Below are 27578 nucleotides of genomic sequence, written 5' to 3' on the forward strand. Positions count from 1 at the left end.
GCTTGGCCTGCTGTGTTCATCCAGCTATACATTTTGTTATCCCTAAGATGCTAAAACAGTTTATGTTCGCATGCAGCAAAACTTGCAAACATCAAGGCTTGTAGTGACAAGCGGTAAGTAACATTCATGCTACAGAAGTGCCAGGCAATGACCATCTCTGCCAAGGGAAAATCTAATCATCGTCCCTGACGTTCAAGGACAATTTCATCATTGAATTCCCCACCCACTGTCAATGTTCTGAGGGTTACAATCGACCAGAAACAGCACTGGACTAACCATATAAATCCTGTGGCTACAAGAGCAGGTCAGAGGCTAGGAATCCTGAAAAACCTTCCCTTCTCCCTACTGCTGTCCATCACACAAAGACACAAGTCAGGAATGTGATGGAATACTCCCACTCACCTGGATGAGTGTAGCATCAACAACAGTCAAAAAGATTGACACCACCTTGGACAAAGGTGCCCACTTGACTGGCCTCACACCCACAAACCCTTCACCACCGATGCTCAGTAGCTACAATGTGTACCATCTACTGGGAAATTTACCAATACTCCTTACACAACAACTTCCAAACCTAAAACAACAAACATCTAAAAGGACAAGCTATGGTTTAATGCCTGGATTTGAAGAGGAATGAACAGAGGAGGTAAATAAATTTACAGAGGAATAAGATGTAAAAATAATCGGCATGGAGAGAATGAAGGAACATGAATGAGTCCAGGGACGAGAACATCCAAGTGGAATACTACAATCATGGGTTTTAATGTCCAATGACATTAGATTTTATAATGTCAGAGCACCACCATGTCAGTGCATGGCCAAATTGGTAAGGCATCTGTTTTCGCTGTTCATCAGGGTGATTGCAGGTTTCAGTCCTGCTGCTGGCAGTTTTTTTCTAATGATGAATCTTTTCTCCCCCCCAAAATGAAACTAAATTCTATTAATTCTCCTGAGCTGAAGGCAGATTTATTATTTGTGAATATTTGCTTGTTCCTTGTTTAAAGGCATCTTTGAACCTTTTTTGTTTACTGATTTTTTTCAAATTTTCTTTCTGTTTATAACAACATTTTATAACTACATTCCTGTAAACTTTGTTAAGTGCAATTTCTCCATCGTTCTCGCTTGACTTCTCCTCATTCATTTGACATTGCCCTCATTCTGGATCATTCTCAACTTGTTTACATTCTGCCATTTTTGTTCAACAGAATCTCCAGAAGTACTTTATTCCAATCTATAACCTTTCATATTTTGAAGCTTTTGGTTTTAGGCTATCTTCAAATCCAACCCCTCATTACATTTGTGTCTTTTGACATCAATACGGGCCAAGTGCACGCAGGTGTGACTAGCTTAGTTTGGGATTATGATTGGCACGGACTGGTTGGACCGAAGGGTCTGTTTCTGTGCTAAATGACTTTATTACAAGGGCAGCAGATACAAGGGAACACCACTATCTGCAAGTTCCCTTCCAAGCAAATCCCTGTCTTGACTTGGAATTGTATCGCCACTTCTTCAGTGTTGCTGGGTCAAAATCCTGAAACTCTCTTATAAGCATTGTGGGTCTACCCACTACAAATGGATTGCAGAAGTCCAAGAAGATAGATATTTTCAAGGGCAACTAGGGATGGGCAATAAATGCTCACCTGGCCAGCAAAGCCCACGTCCCATGAAAGAATTTTAAAAAGATTCTCTCTAGTGTGCTGCTCCCATTTTTGTAACTGAGTTGGAATACAAATTGAAGGCATAGGAGATTTTGAGTGGCTTGCACCCAATTATCGATGTGACTGAAAGGCCCAGAATGATGAATTCCATCTATGACAGCCTTGACCTGGGTTTAATGTACTCCTGAGCTCAACTTCATTACCTAGATCAGTCCAATCCTGCCACAATACAAGCTCTCAATCCGACTTACTTTAGACCTCTCTCTCTGCAAGATCACCAAGCTTCCTACTTTTCCACTTCCTCTTAAGTAATTTTCTACAGGTTTTGGGTGCTTTCAGCTTGTTTGGTTGAGAGTGGGAAATGCAGGTACCGTGGCACTGTGCTGCAGGACATTCAGGCGAGGGGAACAAAAAATTGCAGTGAATTTTAGGGGACAGGATAGCGAAGGGATTGTCACTGTTCTCTACAGCAAGTACAAAGAACTCAACAGGTTATGCTGCCTGCCCGCTGCCATGGTTCAAGTCACATATTTGGTGCTAAAGAGACACTCACAGTGGGAAGGAAATACACAACCATTCTGGCCCATGTAGATACCAATGACACAGGGTTCTCATAGTCAGTATGAGGAGCCAGTAGCAAATTTTAAAAAAAGGCACCCCCAGAAGAAAATATCTCTGGATTAATACCAGAGTCATGATTAAATTGGCACAAGGCAAATAACATTAGACAACTGAATGAGTGCCACAAAAACTGGTGTGGGAAAAGTATAGGGCATTGGGATCAATACTGGGGAAAGTGAGGTCTGCACTGTTGGGACAGTCTACACATGAACCGTTCTGGGGCTGACATTCTAGTGAGCCACATAACTTTGGAAGTCGAGAGGGCTTTAAACTATACAGTGGGGGTAGAGATCAAATTTGGGAAAATGTGATAAATGAAAGAGTAGAGACAAGGCAAGAAAGGTATTAACACAGAAAATGATAAACAAACTGAAACAAGAAGGGATAGAGAGTAGATATCGGAGAATAAATTATCAGATTTGGCTAGAGATTACAAAACTCAAAAGGGCAAAGCAAAAGGCTCTGGATCTGACTGCACATAACATAAAGAACAAAACAGAAACAAATAAATTTGGTTTGGTAGCAAGGCTGCAAGATGACATCAACTGGGACCTCAATTTTGAAGGGTACATGACATTTTGGGGAAGGACTATAAGCTAGAGAAAGGTGAAGTGGTGGCTCTGTTAATTAAATATGGTATTAGCACAGCAAAGGCAGATTATTACAATTTAGGAACCCAGGGCATAGAAGTGCTTTTGGGAAAGATAAGAAATGATAAAGGCAAGAAGTCACTTGATAGAATGGCATACAGGCACCCCAACAATAATCATATAGTAGGTTGGAGTGTAAAGAAAGACATAATGAAAGCTTGTCAGAAAAGTACTGCAATAACCGTGGAGGGTTTTAATCAACATATGGACTGAAAAAATCAGATGGACAAAATCATTCTAGACAAAGAGTTCATTTAATGTTTTAGGGATTGTTTCTAATCACAGCACTTTCTGGAGTTGACTGGAGAGCAGGCTATACTATATCTGGTATTATACAATACATTAGGATTATTTTATAAACTCAGTTGGATGGCAAGGAGAGAGAATCTGAGTATAGAATTTTGAATTTAAATAAAGATAATTATAAGAACACAGTAACAAAGCTAGCTAAAGAACTGACAAATATGTTCAGGGATAGTTGAATATTGATGCACGGCAAACACTTAAATGGTTATTTCAGAATACACACAATAGATATAATCCAGCAAGAAAGAAAATTTTCAAGGAAAGGACCCACCATCCATGATTAACTAATAAAGTTAAAAATAGATTTGAACTTAAAGAAAAAAGCCAATAGTTGTGTTAAGATGGGTAGCAGGTCAGCAGATTGGATAGAATATTTAAACACAGGAAAATGACTAAAAGATTGATATGGCGGGAAAAAGAGTACAAGAGAAATCTAGTTAGAAATAAGAAAACAGATAATAAGAGTTTTGTATAGATATTTAAAAAAGCAAAGAGTTAGCAGAGTCCAAAGTGAATGATGGTCCTACAGAAGTTAAGTCTGGGAAATTGATAATGGAAAATACGGAGATGGTAGATGAATTGAATCGGTGTGCCACATTATTTTTCCACTGTAAGGGATACAAGTAACATCGTACAAATTGTTGTAAGTAATTTAAGAAGTGAAAGGAACGGAAGAACTCCACAAAATTACATGCACTCCAGGAAAGCAGGACTGAGCAAATTGTTGAAACTGTGGCTGACAAAGTTCCCAGTCCTGGTGGACGTCATTCTAGGTTCTTAAAGGAAGTGATATAGTTGATGTGTTGTTTCTAATTCTCCATAATTTGTGAAAGTTTCATTAGACAGGAAATGTAACTCATTTATTCAACAAGGAAGCAAGACAGAAAGCAGGAAACTACAGGTCAGCTAGTTTAACATGATATTGGGAAAACTTAGAAGCTATTAAGGATGTTATCGCAAGGCACTTATAAAACAAATTCAAGGTAATCAGGCAAAGTCAACATAACTTTGTAAAAGGGACATCATGTTTAACCAATTTATTGGAGTTCTTTGAAGAAATAATACATCATATGGGTAAAGGAGAAAATACTATTAGATTTCGAGAAGGCATTTGATAAGACGCCACATGAAAGGTTACTGTGAGAAATCAAAGTATATGGTGTAGGGGATAATATAATGGCACAGATACAAAATTGGCTAGCTAAAATGAAACAGAGTAAGCACAAGTGGATCTTTTTACTGGTTAGCAAGACGTAATGAGTGATGTGCCAAGGAGATCAGTACTTGGGCCTCAAATTCTAACAATTTGTATTAATTACTTGGATGAAGGGACTGAAGGTATGGTTGCTAAATATGTTGATGACTCAAAGATAGGTAGAAAAATAAGTTGTAAAGAGGACATAAGGAGGCTTTAAATGGACATAGATAGATTAAGTGAGTAGACAAGGATCTGGCAAATGGAGCATAATGTCAGAAAGTGTGAATTTGCCAGTTTTGGCATACTGTATAAATGGTGAGAGATTACAGAGCTCTGAAATGCAGAGGGATTTGAGCGCCCAAGTGTATGAATTGCAAAAGGTTAGTAATAACATGTACAGCAAGTAATTAAGAAAGTTAATAGAATGTGATCATTTATTGCAAAAGGCATTGAATATAGAAGGTTACGCTTCAGTTAGAAGGTCAACGGTGTAACTACATCTGGAGAAATGTGTATAGTATTGATCACCCTTATTTAAGGAAGGATGCAAATCCATTGGAAGCAGTTCAGAGAAGATTTACTAGACTAGCACCTGAAAGGGTGATTTGTCTTACAAGGAAAGGTTGGACAGGTTAGGTTTATATCAGTTAGAGCTTAAAACAAGGCAATTTGATTGAAACACATAAGAGCCAAAGCGAGTTTGACAGGGTCGATATGGAAAGGATATTTCTTCTTGAGAGAGAACCTAGAACTTGGGGTCATCCACTTTTAAAAATGAGAGCTGCCCATTTAAGACAGAGTTGAGGAGAAATGTCTTCTCCCAGAGGATTGCGAATCTTTGGAACTCTTCTGTTTTCTAACAGACTGTTCTTGTCCAATGTCTAGACAACTAAAACATTAATGCATCCTGGTTCAATGCACATACTAATATTGCATGAGCATGAAATCATGTTGATCAGCACTTCCTGTTTTGTTTCACACTGTGAAATTTAAATGTTACATTAAATGTTCTCTGCAGAGTACCTTTTTCAGAAACTTCAATCCTTCAGTCAAAAGGTTCCCCCATTCACTCCCAAATTATTTATAGCCTTTAAACTGTCATAGCAATTTAATAAAGAATTAATTTTGTTGCAATTTAAAAGTACAGATTTCTAACTCAATCCTTTTACAATCTGAGTCTGAGATCATTAATTTTAAGGAGTATATTTACTGTTATAGAAACTAACTACGTGTCATTACACTCAGTGAAAGAAATAAATAAATTAATCATAAAATAACAACCTATCACTGTCACTAACTTAAAGCAATATGGCTTCTTTTGAGTATAGTGTTTTTAAAAAACTACATCAGTGTGTAATATACTGAAATCTAGTAGTGTTCAGAGACCTTCTATACTAGTGGTGCTTGGTAACAGAATTAATTCCTTTCAAATAAAATTCTCTTTTCTAAATATGAAATTTCTTTTTGCAAATATGGAAATTAAACTATTAATATTAAACTAATTCATTTAAAACATGATTGAGAATTTTAAAAAACATTCTTAATGGATATTCTCCAAAATAAACATAACCTGTTTGCAATCCCATTTAATTATTGCAACTAAACCTAGATAGAAGACAAAGCTTGTATGAAACAATTTAAGGACATAAAAAAAGCAAATTTACATTTCTCTTGCACTGATCAAGAAACAAAGGGATCTCAGAGCACAACACAGTGGTTGTGCACCAAATTCAAGGGTAGGGGTAGGCAGGAAGAAAGAAAAGCGCCAAACAGAAATGTCTTGAAGGCACTTCAATGAGTTAATTTCAAGTGTCACAGAGCAATTTAACAAATTTAATTCCTATATATGTATTCTTTAACCGTTCAAACTTATTATTGATATTCACTTTAGCTCATACTGTAACATTTGGTTCATGATTTTATCCGGTGATTTATTTTAAATGACAGCCTCCTTGATTTATTGTTTCAGGAAAACAGAATTCTCTCTGCTTGAAGAACACTACAGCTCTCAAATTCTTCTATTCTTTAAAGTAACTCAGATCAAGCCATCAACACACGTAACAATTTTATCATTCCTCACTTTAGTTTGATAGTATTCTTTTTAAATTTAACAATTGTTTTTCAGAATTAACAGCCAAATTTCTGCCAAACTTTTTGATGAATATATAGGCAGTTTAGAGGAGTTAAGAAATTTGATCAAAGGAATAAAAATCTTATGTGTTCAGAAGGGTGATTGAAACAAAGGCAGGAAAAACTCTGGTCCTTATCCAAAGTTCAGTGCCCTTCCTTTAATTATCAGACTATTTCCTTGAACTAGAGTGGGCCAGGTCTGCACTTCATGTGCCAATGTCTCTGAACCATGAAAAGAAACGGTCTGAAATCCAAGAAACGTGCACATAGGAAAATTAAGTTTCTTTTCCCCCACTCGTCAAATAACTGCTGTTCATCAAACCTATGAAGGTTTTGTTTATCGCTTCTGAGGAGGATTGTTTTTGATCAATTTTCCAAAGCCAGAGGAAATTTCCCACAGGACACAAATATTTTATGGATTGAATCATTGCTGTTGGAATTAGAGTAGGATGATACTGCCTACTTTACAACATATTTTAAAATAAGTGTACTGAAGAAAATAAACTTCCAGTAGCAAAGATCATTGAATTGCCTCACCTCCATAAAAGTAATTCCTTTGATACTCTTCATATAATAATATTTTTCTTCCTTACAGTGTCAATTGTGCCCTTCTTCTAAAATGAAGATGCTATAAATATTGGCATCTGGAATTTCTATATCAGCAAAAATAACAGCTATAAATGCTGAATTTTAAGCCATGCATTGAAACTAGTCTTTCTCCAAAAACAACATTCCATCATGTGGTTCAAAGAAAACCACAATCCTTTTAAGCCTTTAAGTCTATTTTTGGGATTGGGCTCCCATTATAAAACATATGAATTAATACATAAAGAGCTCCAATTTACTTTACAAATAAAATAAACCGTTCCTTTGATACTTAGTATTTCACAAATATATGGCTTTCAGATATTACGTGCACTTTAATTTAAAGATATTAATGTTAAATTATGTTAATGACTTAATGGCTGAGCAAGGGTAGACACAACAGTTAAGCCATATAAGACAAGAAGGTTCCGTATTAAATTCCCAGTCTAGTTAATCATACTTGGGCTTGTAGCAGATCAGTTGTGTTGAAATTCCTACTTCCAGCACAAGGGAGAAGAGAAAATTGATGGAGGGATTTTAGTTGAAAGAAAGTTATTGATTACTGACCTTCGTGTCTAGAATCTGTATATCTGGAGTTTGATTGTAAAGGAACTCATACAGTTTGTAATGCTGAAATAAACTGGAGAAAAAAAAAATCAATGCAAACTCGTGCCAAGTTTTTAAAAAGTAAAATTACAAAGCATCATATTAAAAATATTTTAATTATACCAAACTGTAGCATGAAAGCCAAATAATTATTGCACACAGGGAATAGAGCAGATATAACAAAATGAAAGTTACCATAATTATTAACTTAAATGACATAGCCTGAGGCAATAGATTGTATTTGCTGATCATGTAAATACTAATCTGATAATTAAGGCAGTAAGCTTTTACTCATAGGATGTGGGGATTACTTGCTAGGCCAGCATTTATCTAGGGTGACATCGTGGCTCAATGATTAGCATTGCTGCCTCATAGCGCCAGGGACCCGGGTTTAACTCCACCCTTGGTGATTGTGTGGAATTTGTATGTGGTCTCCATGTCTGTTTCGGTTTCTACCAGGTGCTCCAGTTTCCTCCCACAGTCCAAAGGTGTGCAAGCTAGGTGGGTTGGCCGTGCTGCAATTCTGTAGTGTCTAGGGGTGTGCAGGCTAGAAGGACTAACCATGGCAAAACGTAGGGTCATTAGGATGTGGTGGCCTGAGTTTGAGTGGGATGCTTTTCAGAGAGTTTGTGCAGACTCAGACCCCCTCAAAATATTTTAAGAAGGTAGCCTACACCCTAACCTTTTATTTTAAAGGTCGATGTGAAATGCGTGTTCTAGATATGATGCAACTTGTCAAACCACTCAACGTTAAGCAAACCACAATTTATTTAAACACCGTAGTTAAAATACAAACAAAAGAAAGAGGAATTTAGAATAACTTAACTGTTGGAAAACTTAACCAAATAACAGATACAGTGCCTATTAATAATTATCTGGTCCAATACAGTAATATCCCATAAACACACCTCTTGGCAAAAAGGTAAATTCAGACACAGATCCTTACAGGCAATTCTCCAAATCAGGAGGAAACAACATTAAGAGAGATTTCAGACAATGTAGCAGCTAGGAATCATTTTACTGAAGTTCCAACTCTTCTGGGACTCAAACAGCTTCTGACTGCTACACCTAAAAAAATTACAAAGCTCGATCTGTGAGAACTGGCCTCTCCCTTTGCATTGTTACAACTATTTTTAAAAAAACCTAAAGGCCTCCTCTGATTGTTGACTTAGGCTGACTTCCTTAACCACTTCTTCACCTCTGCCTTTACAAACTCTCTTAAAAACAAAAACCAAGGACAAACCAACCTTTTTAAAGTGACAGCATTATCACAATGTTTTCATGTATCTGCTGCCCTTGCCCTTCCCAATGGAATTGTTTGGATGGTGCTGTCTAAGGAGCTGTGAATTTCTGCAGTGCATCTTGTAGGTGGTACACACTGTTGCTACTGGGTGTTGGTAGTGTAAGGAATGTATGTGGAGCAAATAAAGCTGGCTGCTTTGTCCTGAATGGTGTCATGCTTCTTGAGTTTTGTTGGAGCTGCACTCATCCAGGCAAATGGAGATTATCCTACCATATTCCTGATTATGCCTTGTAGATATTGGATAGTTCTTGGGAGTCAGGAGTTAAGTAACCTGCTAAAAGATTCCTAGCTTCTGTCCTGCTCTTATAGCCATAATAATTATATGACTAGTCCAGATTCATATCCGGTCAATGGTAACCCCCAAGTTAGTGATGCTGATAGTTGGGGTTTCAGTGATGATAATGCCATGGAATGTCAAGGGCAATTGTTAAAGTGTCTATCATTGCTTGGCATTTGTATGGCATGAATATTACATGCCACTTTTCAGCCCAAGCCTGGATATTGTCCAGGTCTTATTGCATTTGGACATGGACTCCTTCCATGCAGTTGAATTTTTAAGACTAATAAGGTTACAGGTTCACTACTTACTCAGTGCTTGGTTGGCAGGGTTCAAACAGATGTGCGGTGAAACCCAGAAGTTGATCCCAACACAACTAAATTGGGCTGGACAGAGGTGTGCACAGCATTCCCCATCCCCGATCATCACTCAATAACCCTTGCCAGAAACACATTTGTAAAATGAGGTATGAATAGAAATGAATGGATGTGATGCCTCTGTAATTACACAGCTTGGCAACACACGGTGGAGTTGTACGTGAAGACTGAATACATTTGTGGGTGATTGGAGATCTACAAACACACAGTAATTTTACATGATTACGATGAGTCGTCAACCAATTTATTTTCCTCAGAACAGAGATTTCTGAGAACTCGGTTCTCCCTCCGATTTTCCTTCAGTTAATTGACCTCTTCATTTATTAACTGTATCTGCATTCTTTATTCACTAACACCCCTCTTAAGTGTATATAATTTCCAATTCTCCTGCCAAGTAGTCAAATGCCATGGCGACAGTGTAAAGGAGACAAGGTGCAACCATTTTCAGGGAAGGTTGAAACAGGGGAAGAAGATCAGTAGAAAAAAAAAGAAAAACATAAAGAAATGTCACACATCAGTGCAATCTTGAAAATGAAACATGTATAAACAAAAATGCATGGGGTAAGTAGGATGTAAACAGGCAGATGACTTGTAAAGAAAAATCTGAATATTAGTCAGTTTTAAAGTTTTCAGGTTCATTGTTTGAAGAGTAGCTCACTAAATAATATCCAGTTGTATTAAATATAAGGATTTGGGATCTAGTTGGACAAGTAAAAAGAGATGTAATGAAAGCCACTATGGCAACTGCTTCTGAAGAACACATTCAAAAATTTAAAAGAATCATTATCACCTGGTTTTGATGAAGAGTTGAAACATTAACTCTGCTTTCTCCCCAAAGATGCCACTAGATCTGCTGAATTTCTCCAGCAATTTCTGTTTTTATTAAAACTTAGGTAGGTCAGTCTTTCTAGAATCATGATTTTAAAGCAGTAAGTGTCAGAGAACAAGTCTTCAAGGCCTCATGGAGTTTTAATTGATATTTGTTTACATTGTGGGTGCTTGACAGGAGAGAGAAAACATTAAAACACATCAGTTTGCTTTTGGATTCAGAATAATCAAATAGAAAGATGTGGAGATTGGAAAGATTTTGGGCAGTTGGAAAGAGCCCTGATTGATGTTAGATGCAAGTATAGTTTCTCCCAGAAATGCCAGATTGTTTTGGACAATTAAAGAAACTAGGTACCTCAGTGAAAGAATTTAGAGTGTGAAACTTCCAGACCAAGAGTATTTGTTTAGAAACCTGCACTGGTTTTCCAAAGTTGATAAAGTCTAAAATTTAAGATTTGTGTGAGTGTCATAAGGCCTCACAGCTCACAGGACTAGAACTGAGATGAAACATTAAGTCAAATCTAAAGATTTGTTAGAGAATGAATTCCTCTGGAGATTTGAGTAACTGCAAAGTGATGGTGTTGAGGGGTAGATGGGATTTTGTTTTTCCCTGTAATTTACAACATTTTAAACTATGTCATATTCTATTTTATTTTCACTTCTTTTGTGTGTGTAATACAGTTCTGATTTATTGTTAAATCAAATCTGCAGCCTTGTATGCTTATATTTCAACAAAAGATTATGATGTTAAAAAAAATCCATCAAGCCACATTTCATTCCAATGAATGAAATTCATAAAATTCACCTTTGACCAGTGTCTCAAGTGGTGAAGGAGATTCTGCTGACTTCAACTCAAATCAGTTTCGCCTAGACATTGGTGCACGGGTGATCCCTTTGGAATACAGCATGATTCGGAGAACAATATAGGGCCTGGACAGCAAGATAAATTGCTGGAAGATGGAGGAGGAGAGCTCGAGCAGGAGGCCAAATGTGCCGAGAATTTTCAGGGAGCTATTTTCCTATCTGAATTTCAGCTAGAAATGATGCATGAGCTGTCTACACTTCAGAAAGGATGTCCTCACAAAAGTCTGCCACAGCTACAACTTTACAGCAGAGCAAATGCAAAGGTGATCATACCAATAAAATGTCAAGTGCATGATTCCTTTCCAGTTGTCTTTGGAAAATTCGCTGAAAGCTGACTATACCTCATTCTCTCGTTAAGATTGCTGAGTTGGGGCCACGGGCAAGTATTACTGACTCTCTGGAGCACAGATATTGTGTCCCCTTTGAGAAAGGCAGCTCTCATCCTTCTCACATTGTCATTTTGCTCATACCCTTGCTGTGCCTGCCAGTTAGAATCCCAGACTACTGTCACGACTGTTAAGCTGGTGGGATCCAAAACCAGGCCTGTTTGGCCCAGAGCTGCTCGAGGATGTCCTCCAAACCCAGCTATGGTCTCCTCTATTGAATATCATCAGGCTTTCACCAGTCGTACTGCAGTCAATAGGATGGCATTGCAAAGGACCACTTGGACAGGCAAAGGGATGATGGGAACTAAGGATGATTATCTAATGTCTTTGGAGTGTGGCCATGATTTCATTTATAAATTTCGTTTGGATCTTGGGGCTTTTGTTCCTGTACTGCACCCGAGGACAACCACAGAGAAAAGGAGACATCGATTTTGCCCTATGCTGAACAGCAAAGAATTTCATGCACTCAGTTTCCATACGTAAATCAATGATGCGGCTTTATGTTCAATATCTTGGCAGCAGTTATAATGCCTTCGTTCTGTGGACATCCTTTCCACTATATGCATTTTAGCCACAAGAAACCAAAAGGTAGCTACAGGGCAATGTGGTATATATAAACTACATGACGGATGACTCCACTGTGCAACGCACAAACACATGTGTAATGCATACCTGCATAATGCAGATGATATACGAGATAAACCATTATTCTTGTTGAATGGCAGTGCAGGCTTGAAAAGCCAAATAGTCTACTCCTGCTCCTATTTCTTATATTTTTGTCACAGCAGCTATAACCTCAATCCCTCATTCACAAACAGTACCACACCTTACCTTTCCTCTGTTCTTGAGCATCACTTCCAAAATGGAAAAGATGGCTTATAAGCTCTGCATAATGCCCGGTGCCAACTTGGTACTGGTCTCTTACATATCCTTTGGCAGTAGAGCTTCTGGCAGACTTTGCAATATACCAAATATTTTGTTGTGCATACCGGTCAGTACTCTTCTGTTGACTGCCTCTCTGACATGACAATTTGTGTCCTCATCAGCAGCATTTTTGTGTAACCTCACCCTGTGGCTAGAAAGCCTCAGTGCCAGCTTTGTCCCATGGTCTGGTTGCAGGTCACTTGTGCCTGATGCCTCACTGTCTGCACATCCCACCACAAAACCATTGTGTACAGCACAACAGCAACTGAACTGATGGTGTAATATCTACCATCGTAGATTTCTTGCTGTTTCTCCAAACTGGCGAAGGTGTACTTCTTCACTACTCGAAATTAAAAGGAACAAGGAGAAAGTTGTGGAACAGGGGCGGGTAGGTAGGAAAATTAAGGAGTGCACCATGACACCATCTACAGGTCGTAATACAATAGCCTGTTTGTCTGATATGGAGCAGGTACGATATGAGAGAAGGGTTAAGCATGAAGATAATATCATCTTCAGTGGAATAATGCCCCTTCTATTAGTCACGAACTCAGAAACGGACATCCTTTTAATGATGTATATTGTCTTTTCTACAAGCAAACATCAGGGAGGCTGTGGCATAATGGTCATTATGTGATTATAATAGATGAATAATCCAGCTAATGTTCTGGGGAGATGAGTTTGAATCCCACTGGGGCAAATGGTGAAATTTAAAATCAATAAAATCTGGACTGAATAAGCGAGTCTAATAGCAACATAGCCATGGTCAATTTTATAGAAAAAGCAATCATCTCACTAAAGTTCACTGATACCTTTAAGAAAGGAAATCTGCCACCTGGCCTAATGGTGACTCCAGACTCAAAGAAATGTGATCAGCTCTTAACTGCCGTCTAAAATGTCTGAGTAAATGGCTTGCAAAGGCCTTTTCATGAACAGCTGGGGCTTGTGTCAAAATTGGGAAAGTTGACTCAGGGATTAGTTCAGCAATAACATAGTCATATGCAGGCATTCTTACCTAGGACCCATAAAATTATCCTACAACATCACTATCACCATCCCTGGATATGTCTGTCTCGTTGACAATACAGAACCACTTGAAGTCCATAAACATTTCAATCTTCAACAACAGGGAGCCAGGCACATCAGTGCAACAGGTAAAGCTGAAGCATTTGTATCCATTTTTAGCCAGAAGTACTGAATGGATGATCCATCTTGGCCTCCTCCTAAGATCCTCAGTGTCACAGATGCCAGTCATCAAACAATTCTATTTGCTCTACGTGATATAAAGAATAGGTGAAGACACTGGGTACTGCAAAGATTCTTGGCCCTGACAGCCATCAATCAATAATGGTGCTCCAGAAATAAATGCACCTCTAGCCAAGCTATTCCAGTACGGTTACAACATGGATATCTACTACACAATGTTTAAAATTTCCCAAGTAGGTCCGATGCGCAAAATGCGGAATGAATCCAACTTGGCCAATTCTATTTGTCTACTCTAGATCATGAGCTAAATGATGGAAGAAGTAACGGAAAGTATTATGAAGTACAGTGCAAAGGAATAACTCGCTGACTGACACTCCGTTTGGATTTTGCCAATGATACTGTGATCCTGACCTCATTATAAACACAGTTCAAACACAGACAAAACAGCTGAACTCTAAAGTGAGGTGAGAGTGACTGCTGTTGGCATCAAGACAGCATATGACTGAGTCTGGCATCAAGGAATTCCCTAAGTTAATGGTAATGAGGAAGGAAACTCCAATGATTAGAGGCATTACTTAGTTCAAAGGAAGATGACTGTGACTACTGTAGGTCAATCATCTCACCCTCCCACTGGACATCTCTGCAGCAGTTACATAGAAACATCAAAAGTAGGAGTATGAGTAGGTCCTCAAGTCTGCTCCACCATTCAACAGGATCATGACTGACTATCCAGCTCAGTACCTTGTTCCCACTTTCTCCCCTCAGACCCTACGATCCCTTTGGCCCTAAGAACTATAACTCCTCCTTGAAAACATTCAACATTTTGGTATCAACTTCTGTGGCAGGGAATTCAAAACTCTGGATGAAGAGATTTCTCCTCATCTCACCTCTAAATGACCACCCCCTTTTCTTAGACTGTGACCACTGGTTGGACATCCTGGTCATCAGCAACATTCTTCCTGTGTTTACCATCTAGTCATGTTTGAATGTTATAAGTTTCTAGGAGATTCTCCCTCTCCTTCTTCTCATCAAACATAGTCCTATCCAATCCAGTCTCTCTTCATCCCAGAAATCAGTCTGGTCAATCTTTGTTTCAATCTCTCCATAGCCAGAACATTCTTCCTCAGATAAAGAGATCAAAACTGCATATAATATTTCAGGTGTGGCCTCACCAATGCCCTATACAAGTCATATCTACAACTCCTCAGATACTGAAGCAGTCCACATCCATATGGAGAGGGAGACTGAGGCAAAAACAGGCTTGGGCTGATAAGTGGCTAGTAATAATCGGTCCCATACAAGTGCAGTTAACATCTCCAACAAAAGCAATCTAACCATCTGCCCTTGATGTGCAATGGCATTACCATCACTAAATTCCCCACTAGCAATTTCTTGGGGGTTACCATCGATCTGAAACTGACCTAAACCAGCTATATAAATATTATAGTTACAAGAGCAGGTCAGAAGGAATTCTGCAGCTAGTAACGCAACCTCATCTCCCAAATGTTCCCTATCAATAAGGCAGAAGTCAAGAGTGTGATGGAATATTCTCCACTTGCACAGATGGTTGCAGCTTCAACAACAGTCAAGAAGCTCAACATATTCCAGGACAAAACAGCTCATTTGATTGGGAGAACAACTATAATCTACAACACGGACACAGAGGCAGCAGTGTGGACCATTATAAAGATTCACTGCTGTAACCCTCCAAGTCTCCTTTGACAGGATCTTCCAAACACACAACCTGTAACACTTAGAAGGAAGCAGCAACTGATTCATGGAAATATCATCACCTGCAAGATCCCCCCAAGTCACCATTCTGAACTTGGAACTTTTCCTTCATTGTCACTGGCTCAAAATCCTAGAACTCCATTCCTAACACCATTGGGATATGCTTTTATCACAAAAATCTGCAGCAATGCAAGAAGGCAGTTCACCATCACGTTCTCTAGAATACTTAGTGATGGACAATAAATGCTGGTATAGTTGGCGCCCCACATTGCATTCAGAAATACAAAAGAGCTGTATATGACCACAACAGAAGCTAGCAGATACCTGATACACAAGAGGCTGGGCAGTACATTAGTAAGTGTGCAATTTGTTTGGCTGATGTTGCTGTCACAGTTGAATAGCTGGTACTGTGCACGACCTAGTGAGATTGGGTGTATGGTGGCCTGCAATGCTAAGTGTGCAAAGATGCAATGAAGCAATGAATGTCAGGTATGAGTCATGATTGATAGAGATTGTTAACAGATGATGACAGGGGCATGCTGAATTGTTTAAGGCTAATGTTACACTAATAAACAATTGTATTTAAGAATCTATTCACTGACCTCAATATTTGCATGAGGCCACTGAAATTCTTGTATCCAGCTACTTGACTTAGCTCCTGCCAGTGATTTCCACATTATCTGTTCTCATTGTCTTTGAGTATATCCTTCAATGAGGGAACACAATTGATCAAGCAATGGTGACCTCCTAGTCCCCTCTAGATAAAGGACATTTCTACTCCTTTTCACCTCCACACACAAATGGCTACAGTGCAGTGATTGAAAAAACCTGAAATCCACTCTGACCATCTTGTGCATTCTTCTGTCTTTCTCATTACAAATTAAGCTCTGAAATCCACAGATTTCCCATTATCTGTTCAGTCACAATACACATCCCCTTTCACAGCAGTGTAGGGGAGCTTTAACTACTGCTAACAGTCACAATACTACTACTTCTTTTTGAGTGTGCAGTCAATAAACAAAGTGGCTAGCACTGACTGGACACTGAAATCATTTAAAACAGCAGACAGCAGGAATGGACGTGCTGCCTACGTTGCAATCAACAGGCACTCATTAATTACACATTCCGATTCCTATACCTGGGTTTGGAGGCTAAACTAAGGTTGTCACGGACTTCTACTGATGGGCAAGACCACATGAATTACACACTCCTATCATTGAATTTTTACTTCAGCAATTGCATAACCCACTCACATTTGAATCGCATGAAGACATTTTCTTATTAAAATTGTTCAAGTCCTATACAGGAACCCAATTAGAACTGCAGCTGAAAAGGATCTGGCAAAACTGCAAGTAAAATACAAAGCACTTTGATGCTTTCTATTGCTCATTATTACATCAATATTGCATAAGCCTCATTGAGATTTTCTAAAGTTAAATAAACCATTAACTTTTAAATTATTACTCTAATTTCTAAGGCATAATCTATGAACCCCAGGTATCTTGCTTACATATGATCACACAACAAATCTGTGCATATAGCTATCTTGTTTCCTCTCAAATAATTTCATCTACGTTGTAAATCATGACTCATCCACTAACTGCTATTTCCATACGAGATTCCCTCGTGCTTTGTTCTCTCTCCCATTCTGTTGTTACTTCATATTTTCCACAGATTACCCAAACATAACTAGCATTTGCTTTTTATTTACACGATTTGTTGACCAAGATCTTTCTTCATTCGACAATTTCCAAGCCTCCTGCGATACAACCAATGTATCTGGAGAGGATGCCAAGTCCCGGTGTCAGAAAAACCAGATTACTTTCTTAATTAACAAACTAGTGATGCCACAGTATGCTGTAAATGGAATGATCCAGAGGCACAGGCTCCTGCAATCAGAGATAACAAGGTGTAGAGCTGGATAAACACAGCAGGCCAAGCAGCATCAGAGGAGCAGGAAAGCTGGCGTTTCGGGCCTAGACCCTTCTTCACACTGGTTTGTTAATTACAAGGAAAACGAGCACTGCTTCTGTTTCACAACAGCATCATTGGTCCTCTCACAATAGTGGCATTGTTAGCCTCAGGGTTGGCTCTGTCATGAAATGAAACTTAGATATCCACCAACTTTGCTAATGGTCTGATACGCTCCATGTTCCCTTCCTTCACAAAGAACCATGTTCCTCTATGTCTCTATTCACCTTATAGAAAGTTAAGTACATTGCAAATGAGCATTCCTCTCATATCTGTGATGGTTTGCCTCAAATCCCAGGTAACCTATGAGGAAAAAGGTAGTCTGCAATAGTATCTCTCAATTCATGTCTTCACCCATCGACACCTTCCTCAAACCTTTCCGGTCTATTATTTTTGCCAATGTGACGACGGTCAGCGTCCATTCAGCCATTACAGCATTCTGACTTTCAAATATTGTGTCCTATGTAATCTCATTGCTGTGTACCTCTTCATTTTGACTCAGTGTATGGTCTTTGACCTCACTCGCAGTTTACAAGGTGGAATCTGCATTCTACAGCAAATTGAATGGCAATTGGAACAACACATTTTTATTTAGATTATTGATCTTGATTTTTTTTATAAACTTATTGAAGACTGGTTGTGGCTTTTCATTTCAATGTCCACCAAAGGGATAGGGTTTTATCTCCTAGTGAACTCACCAAGCACAAAACACAATATTCTTGTCTCTTGTATCACGTTTGATATGGTTGGCAGGCAGCAGCTATCAATGACCTAATGGGTAGTGTTTTTAATGATCGCCAACGGGACACTAATGGTGGGGTCGGAAGGAGTCTGTAAAATGTTGTGAAAGCCCATAAGTGGCCAATTAATGGTCACTTCTGACCCAGCTGCAACATTTTAGCCAGTGGGAGGAGAGCAGAGATGCCCAGCTGGGATGAAAAAGCTGTCCATCAACAGGTTTGGCCTCCACCATTTTAAAAAACCTTTTATTAGGTCATCCTTCAATCTTATCCTTTCTAGAGTTTCTCTCTTTCGGCTTCAAAACTCAACAGCGTATCAGAATATTTTATCTCACCTCAGTCTTTTAACTATCAAGTGAATTTATTCAACATAAATAGCTGAAGAAAATGCAATAATATACAAAATTACTGCACATATTCTGAAGTACTCCTCAAAAAGAAAACAGTAAATATGGCCACGTGATGCTGAACATGTTTTTTGTTGCACCTCCATGTAAACAGCTTTTGTTCCAACTTGTTTTTCAAATGTGGAAGTTCAGCAGCTCCATGAAGGTTGAAATTAATTCAATGATTTAAGTAGTCATTCAAAATACTTTTCCAACAACTATGAATATGACAAACTGTCAATTAGAATTCAAAATAAACACCGCCATTTACATAACTTAGCAAATTACACAGTCTAATTTGATTTAAATGTGGTTTAGTGCCTTTCTCTAGATTATAAATGTGCAGACAACTAATGCAAATCTTCTCAACACTGCATCTAATTAGGATGAGAGTTTGATTCTGAATGCAGCAGGTAATTAAGCTCTGCACTATTGCAAGCTAATTAAAGGAAAAACTAACAAGCTCACACAAGGCACAAATACTTCATTTTCTATTACAATTACCCAGAATATATTCATTGCTTGGTAAGTGCAGGATAAAATCAGGGTTCTAATGAATCCAGCATAGGGGGTACAGTTTAAGTACAAGACATATCTCACATCATTGTTCATTTCAGTTACTCAATTTCCAGTCTCAGTCTTTTGGTTTATATGAAGGATAACACCAACATAGACTGTTTGAGCTGCATAGTACACTTCCAAGTAATTAAATTTATGTGACAACCCTGTGACTACTTCGCTCCAAAAATTCCCCCACATGTATCATAAAGTTTAAAAAAATTAAAAAGGGAGGAGAAGAAATGGTGAATGTGCAAAAATGGTTCATAAGGTAATATCACAACTGATCGGATGCAGCCATCAGGAAACACGGTACAGGTGAAGGTTCTTTTCTCCAGATAAACTGATAGGTGGTTTGGGTGGAGACAAAGGGCCTGTCTCTGTGCTATAAATACTATATAATTCCACAAACCACCAAAACAAACTAAAATGGATAAAACATGCACAACATATTCTATTTAATTTTTTTTTTGGTTGGTGATGTCACTGCATCAACACAGCTTTCTTTGCCAGAATGCATTTGCACATACACAGATGCCATGAGCATTGCTGTGACAAGTAACTCTGGAACTGTGTGGGAAGCTAGGGAAGTGATTGCTGGGCCCCTTGCTGAGACATTTGTGTCATCGATAGCCACAGATGAGGTGCTGGAAGACCAGACATTGGCTAATGTGGTGCCACTATTTAAGAAAGGTGGAAAGGAAAAGCTGGGGAACTATAGACCGGTGAGCTTGACATCAGTGGTGGGCAAGTTGTTAGTACGGATCCCAAGGGACAAGATTTACATGTGTAAAGGCAAGGACTGATTAAGGCTAGTCAACATGGCTGTGTGCGTGGGAAATCGTGTCTCACTAATTTGATTGAGTTTTTTAAAGAAGTGACGAAGAGGATCGAAGAAGGCAGAGCTGTGGATGTGATCTATATGGAGTTCAGTAAGGCGTTCAACAAGGTTCCTCATGGTAGAATGGTTAGCAGGTTAGACCATATGGAAAATATGGGAGAACTAGCCATTTGGATACAGAACTGGCTTGAAGGTAGGAGACAGAGGGTGGTGGTGGGGGGTTGCTTTTCGGACTGGAAGCCTGTGACCAGCAGTGTGCCACAAGGATCGGTGCTGGGTCCACTGTTTTTTGTCACTTATATAAATGATTTGGATGTGAACATAGGAGGTATGGTTAGTAAGTTTACAGATGACACCAAAATTGGATGTGTAGTGGACAGCAAAGAAGGTTACCTTAGAGTACATGAGACCTTGATCAGATGGTCAATGGGCCGAGGAATGGCAGATGGAGATTAATTTAGATAAATATGAGGTGTTGCATTTTGGAAAGGCAAATCAGGTAGGACTTATACTCTTAATGGTAAACTCCTGGGGAGTGTTGCTGAACAAAGAGACCTTGGAGTGCAGGTTCATAGTTCCATGAAAATGGAGTTGCAGATAGGTAGGATAGTGAAGAAGGCGTTTGGTATACTTGCTTTTATTGGTATGTGCATTGAGTATAGGAGTTGGGAGGTCACATTGTGGCTGTATAGGACATTGGTTAGGCCACTTCTGGAATACTGCATGCAATTCTGGTCTCCCTGCTACAGGAAGGATGTTGTGAAACTTGAAAGGGTCCAGAAAAGATTTACAAGAATATTGTCAGGGTTTTGGGTTTGAGCTATGGGAAGAGACTGAATAGACTGGGGCTATTTTCCTTGGAGCGTTGGACGCTCAGGGTTGACCTTACAGAAGTTTATAAAATCATGAGGGACATGGATAGGGTGAATAGACAACGTCTTTTCTCCTGAGTAAGGGAGTTCAAAACTTAGAGAGCTTAGGTTTAAGGTGAGAGAGGAAGATTTCAAAGGGACCTAAGGGGCAACTTTTTCATGCATAGAGTGGTGGGTGTATGGAATAAGCTGCCAGAGGAAGTGGTGGGGGCTGATACAATTACAACATTTAAAAGGCATCTGGATGGGTATATAAATAGGAATGGTTTAGAGGTATATGGGCCAAATGCTGGCAAATAGGACTAGATTGATTTAGGATAACTGGTCGACATGGACGAGTTGGACTAAAGTGTCTGTTTCTGTGCTGTACAGCTCCATGACTCTAAGCTTTCCCCTGTTGCAAACAGACCCTCACGCACCCAGCTTATTACATTCCCTCAAGATTTTTAAACTCACAAATAGCGGAATCGCCTTTGTATGAGAAAAGAAAGCTTCCAAAAGAGCAGCCAGCTGGGTCAAAACAGTCCGTTTTCATGCATTCAAAAGGACACTGGATAATGATTTCAATAGAAACAATGTGCAAGGCATAAGGAAATGATGGGCAACGGCATACGTCATGATGAACGTTTGGACAGTCAGTGCAGAAACAATGGGTCAAATGGTCTCCTTCTGCATTGGAACACTTCTGTGATTCCAAGAGTCAGTGCTTATGGCAACTGGAACACAGTAGGGTGTCTCAGTAAATCAGGAAATAATTTTGTCACACAGTCCAACCTCCTGAGAAAATCTCTCTAAGTAGAACCATTTCAAAACAAAATTTAGAAATGATCATCACAGCAAGAGGTGAAATACCTGTTGATAGTCGGGAGTGGCCTCCACCTTGCAGTCTAAGTATCTTTGTTTCAGGCAGCTGTCGTTCCACTCTCAAGCTGTGCTTATGTGTGTGCATGTGCCATCACTGTGCCACCTAGTGGTGGCTTTTACACTAAACATGGCCTAATTTAAATGGACAAACAACATGGACTCAGTCCCGACCTGAAATGTCAACCTTCCTGCTCCTCTAATGCTGCCTGGCCTGCTGTGTTCCTCCAGTGTTGTCTCTGACTCTATCAGCTGCAGTTCTTGCTATCTCTGGATTCAAAATGGACCCTGGTGCCTTGTGGTTTATCAATGTTGATCTGATTGCACAATCCCACTCTCGTCCCTATTTCCAGCAACTTGGGGTGGCGGGGTGGCACGGCGGCTCAGCGGTTAGTGCTGTTGCCTCACAGCACCAGGTTACCTGGGTTCAATTCTAGCCTCAGGTGACTGTCTGTGCGTAGTTTGCATATTCTCCACAGGTCTGGGTGGGGTTCCCCTGGGTGCTCCAGTTTTCTCCCACAGTTCAAAGATGTGCAGGTTAGGTGGATTGACCATGCTAAATTGCCCATAATGTCCAGGGTCGGTGTAGACTCAATGGGCCGAATGGCCAGTTTCCACACTGTCGGGATTTTATTCTAAAAGATTGGGCAAAGCGTCCCCCGTGATTTGATCATCAAATGTCTTCCCTTTCAGCTTGCTGAAGGGATTGATCATTTCATAACACCCCAGTTTATCTCTGTTGCAAAGTTGGGTACAGTATTTGTGGATTGGAAGACAGGACGTTAGAATTTTGTGTTTGTAAAATACTAGGGGAGAAAGCAGTGTGTGGTCCCTTTAAAAGATGGTGGGCTTTCTCTATGCTTAGAGACTCAAAAATGTCTGTGGGCAGGAATGTGTCGGTTTGCAGGTGCACAGAACACCTGAATTGAAATATTTGTATCAAAAGGCCGTACAGTTAGCAGGCCAGGCAGCAGTTTTGTTTTGTTATCAAGACAACAAGTTTTGAATTTAGCCAATTAATTTGAACCAGTCACTCAGATAACAAAAACTAATTAAATTTAAATCTGATGGTTTTGACAACATAGGACTAATCCTAGTGTAAGAAATTGATAATGTCATCAATGGTATTAAAGATGGGGACAGTTGGACACAGACCCCAGAACTAACTGCCATCAGGAAAGCACCCTGCTATCTGTAAGAGTTAACAGCTGTAAGCTCTCAAAAGAGAATCGCTAGCTCTTGCAGTTTTCTCCAAGTTTTAGAGAAAGCACCATCTAAATCAAAGGTACCTACGGCACAACTAGTTAATACTCCTGACAGAAGAATTCAATGGAGAAGGCGTTTCTGACAGAACATTTGAAGGAGAAGGCACAGAGCATTCCGGAAGGCATGTAATCTGACTGTAACTTCCAGAGACTAAAGCCTGTGTTTTCTTTAATTTTATGAGAGTGGGATTTGTATTTATTGGAACAGCATACAATTGGAATCTTGTTTTATTCAGGAATAGTTAGTAGCTGGAAGGGGTTTATTTGGTTTGTGAATAGTTTAGCCAATTTGTTCACTGTTAGAGTTAGATAAATAAATTGTTAATTGTTGATTGTATAGTGAGTGTCAGGGACTTGTTTATTTAACCACTAGAAGTTGCTGAGAAGCAGGTTACACCACTTTTCACACTCCTTTTTAACAGGTTATAAGGCGAGATGCTCCTTTTTGGGTATTTCAGTTTTAGTTCCTAGAAGGGGGTCACCTCCACTTTGTAACAGATTGGGGGCTTGGGTCCAAGATCAGGCTAGCTTGGGTCCAGGATTTGGACAGGTCAGGGCAGATTTGATCCAGGATTAGGACAGATCTGAACAGATTTGGGGTACTACAGGTCCCAGCAGATTTAAACACATTTGGTGATTAGTGTCCTAGATCTTTAAGTAAAACTTAAGTGAGAGTGAAAAATCCACTTAATTTCAGTTGCTTGTTGTTGGTTACATCAAAAGTGGGGAAATGGCTCTTAACATTGCTAAAGAGGTTTCTGGGGGGGGGGGGGGGGGGGGGCGATGAAGATGCTTTGCCAAGAAAGTTTAGAAAAACAGAGAAAGGGGACACTTTTAGAATTAGCAGGCAGGCTAAAATTGGGTTTAACGAGGGATAATAAGAAAGCTGAAATTGTAACAGAGTTAGTCAAGCATTAGGTATATCAGAGAAACAGGCAAGTGCAGTGGAGTTAGAAAAAATTAAATTGAAAATAAGACAACTGGAGTTAGAAGAGAAAGAAAGGGAATGAAACAAAAGGAAAGAGAGAGAAAAGAAAGGGAGAAAGAGAAAGAGTTTGAACTTCGGAAGTTGAGAATTGTCAGAAAAGTCAATTTAAAAGGATGGAGATGAAGGTAGAAGGTCGGCTTAGTGAGGAAGACAGTGATGATAAGCAAACCCATCATAGCCAAAAGCTTGTTAGGAATATATAAAAATATCAAAACCTTACCAAAATTCGATTAAAAACACGTAGAAGCCTTTTTCATTTCCTTTGAGAAATTGGCTAAACAGCTGAACTGGCCAAAGTCTACGTGGATAATGTTAAATCAGACCAAGTTGGTTGGCAGGGCTAGTGAGATGTTTGCAGGGCTGTCAGAGGAGGTGTCAAGAGAATATGAAGGAGTAAAACAGGTTAGTTTGAGTGTAGTGCCTACGAATTGGTACCAAAAGCATATAGACAACGGTTCAAAAATGCAAGAAAGGAATCAGGTCAGACTTATATCAAGTTTGAAAGAATTAAACAGAGCAGCTTCAGTAGATGGATGAGAGCATTAAAGACAGAAAAGACATATGAGGATCTTAGAGATGTTATTCTGCTGGAGGAGTTTAAAAACTCACTTGCAGATATGATTAGAACCATGTTGAGGAACAGAAAGTTAAAACAGTGAGAACGGCTGCAGAGATGGCAGATGAATACGCATTACTGCATATATCGAAATCTAGCTTCCAACAGCAATTTCATTCCGTGAAGGATAGAAATTGGGAAAGAGGGGTATCCTCCAAAGAAAAGTAGAGTAAATCACACTGGGAACAGTTTACCAAATGTGAAAAAAGAAACCCAAGAGGGTGGAAAAGAGGTGAGAGACCTCAGGTGTTTTCACTGCATAGGGTGGGACACACACAATCGCAGCACTGTGGATTAAGAAAGGCACTGGGGAAAACGATGTGGTGAAAGAGGCTAAACCAATGGGATTAGCTGAGGTTGTGAAGGAAATCCCAAGAAAAGTCAAGCTGCAGGAAAGTGCACAGCCTAATCATGGGCTGAAAAGTAAGATAGTGCCCGATCTTTTCAAAGATTTCACCCGTGGGGTTAAGGTTTACTCAGGTAGAATAGGGGGAGTAGATAAGTTAAAATATTTAGAGATACGGGAGCTGTCAGTCTCTAACAATAAGAGATGACATATTTGCACTCCTTCTGAACTATTGACTGAGAGAGTGATAATCCGTGGAATAAATGGGGAGAGAATTAGTGTATCCCTATGTAAGGTATAAGGGAAGGCTAGAAAGTCCAATCAAGGCTGGGGAGGTGATAGTCGGAGTGATTGAATGAGTGGCTATTCCAGGAATACAGTTTGTTCTAGGAAATTATGCTGGATCACAGGTTGGAGTAATGTCCACTGTAATGGAGAAGCCAAAAGAAAACCAGGGAGTTAAGAGGAAAATACCCTAGAACTTTTCCGGACTTTGAGGTGACAAGAATCCACAGCCATTAGTTAAAACAAGAAGGGAAAACAAATGAGACAGATGAAGGAGTTGAGCTTCAGTTAGCTCACACACTGTTTGATGAAATGGTAAAGGAAAAACCTAAGCAGGTAGAGGATCAGGCAGAGGTGTTTAATTCCGAAATATTAATGGAATTACAACAAAAAGATGAGACGATAAAGGCTTTATACTATAAAGCATATCTGAAAAGGAATCAGAATGTATTCCAGAATGTTATTACCTTAAGGATAAAATCTTAAGGCGAAAATGGAAAACTTGGCAGGTTAGTGCAGATGAGAAATGGGTGAAAGTTCACCAGATTGTGTTGCTGGTAGCATATAGACAGGAATTATTGCAGGTAGCACACAAATTACCTGTAGGAGGTCTTCTAGGAGTGAGGAAGACTTGGGCTAGGACGCAGAAGCATTTCTATTGGCTTGGATTACATGAAAATGTGGTTGAATTTTGCTGTACCTGTCTTGTGTGTCAGATGGTAGGAAAGCCACAGGCAGTAATAATACCAGCACCTTTGATGCCAATTCCTACATTTGAAGAACCTTTCATGCAGGTTATGATTGAATGTGTAGGCCCCCTCCCAAAAACCAAAAGTGGGAACCGGTGTTTGCTAACCATAACGGATGCGTCCACCAGATTTTGGGAGGCAATTCCATTAAGGCAAAAAGAGTTGTGGAGGAGTTGCTTGCTTTCTTTACCCATTATGGACTACTCTGAGATATTCAGTCGGAGCAAGGGTCCAATTTTACAGCCAAATTATGTAAGGAAATCATGGATGGTTTAGGCATCAAACATTTTAAATCAAGTGCATACCATTCTGAATCCGAACAAGCACTGGAAAAGTGGAATCAGACCCTAAAGACAATGCTGAGGGCTTATTGCCAGGATTACCCAAATTATTGGGATAAAGGTATCCCATTTATATTATTTGCTATTAGATATGCTCCAAATGAACTAACTCAGTTTACTCCATTTGAAAGGATATTTGGACACAAAGTAAGAGGGAGGTGAGTAGGTGAATTAGCAAGACAACACTTGAAGGTGGCACAGCACATAATGAAGCAAGAAGATAAGGAATCTAAAATTTGCACGTTTGCCCATGGGGATAAAGCATTGGTGCTGTTACTAGTGGTAGGAGATCCCTTCAAAGTGAGGTTTAGTGGTCCCTATCAGATTGAGAAGTTAAGTCAGGTGAATTATTTGATGCCAGATAGGAAAAAAAAAAGATCAGGTATGTCATGCGAACATGCTGAAACCTTACTAGGACAGAGAAAGGGAACTGGAGAAACAGGTATTAGGTGTTGCCACTCAGAGCGAGGAATCAAATCCGGATGATTTGGATTTTGATGTGCTTCAGAATAAATTGAACAATGAGGAAGTCCTTAAAGAATGGGATAGGGTTGTGAGCTATCTGTCCCAGGAACAGAGAACTGAATTGGAAGACTTGTTGCAGTGCCAAGAGGATATATGTAGAAATAACATGATAGTACATGAGGCTGAAGTAGAGAATGCTGTTCTGATAAAACACTCCTACAGGCTTAATCCTCTCAAAGCAGCGCAGATGTAGAAGGAAATAGAAGCGATGCTCCAAGAAAACATCATAGAGCCGAGTCAAAGTGAGTGGAGTTCGCCGATTGTGCTGGTTCCCAAACTAGATGGTACTCAATGAACCTGTGTAGATTATCGGAAGGTCAATGCTGTGACCAAAGCTGACTCATACCCATTTCCAAGGCTGGAGGACTGTGAGGAAAAAGTAGGACAAGTCACTTAACATCACAAAGTTGGACTTACTTCACAGTTGGACTTACTGGCAAATACCTTTTACGCAGAGAGCGAAGGAAGTTACTGCTTTGGTAATCCCAAATGGGCTATATCAATTTACAGAAATGCCCTTTAGAATGAAAAACGCACCAGCCACTTTTCAAAGACTTATGAATAAAGCTGTGGCAGGATTGACTAAT

The 27578-nt window shown here is 39.5% G+C and overlaps 1 protein-coding gene across 5 annotated transcripts in view; it reads right to left on the reverse strand.

The window, feature by feature from the left end:
- Window positions 1-27578, reverse strand: part of cabcoco1 (ciliary associated calcium binding coiled-coil 1) — a 137176-nt gene that overhangs the window by 21992 nt on the left and 87606 nt on the right. For all 5 annotated transcript variants that reach the window (XM_048609117.1, XM_048609121.1, XM_048609118.1 and 2 more), the window contains one exon: window positions 7716-7788. In XM_048609117.1, the coding sequence (XP_048465074.1) occupies window positions 7716-7788 (73 nt within the window). The remainder of the gene's footprint in view (window positions 1-7715; window positions 7789-27578) is intronic.

The sequence above is a fragment of the Rhincodon typus genome, chromosome 20 (genome assembly GCF_021869965.1).
Source record: "Rhincodon typus isolate 14 chromosome 20, sRhiTyp1.1, whole genome shotgun sequence".
Lineage (NCBI taxonomy): Eukaryota > Metazoa > Chordata > Chondrichthyes > Orectolobiformes > Rhincodontidae > Rhincodon > Rhincodon typus.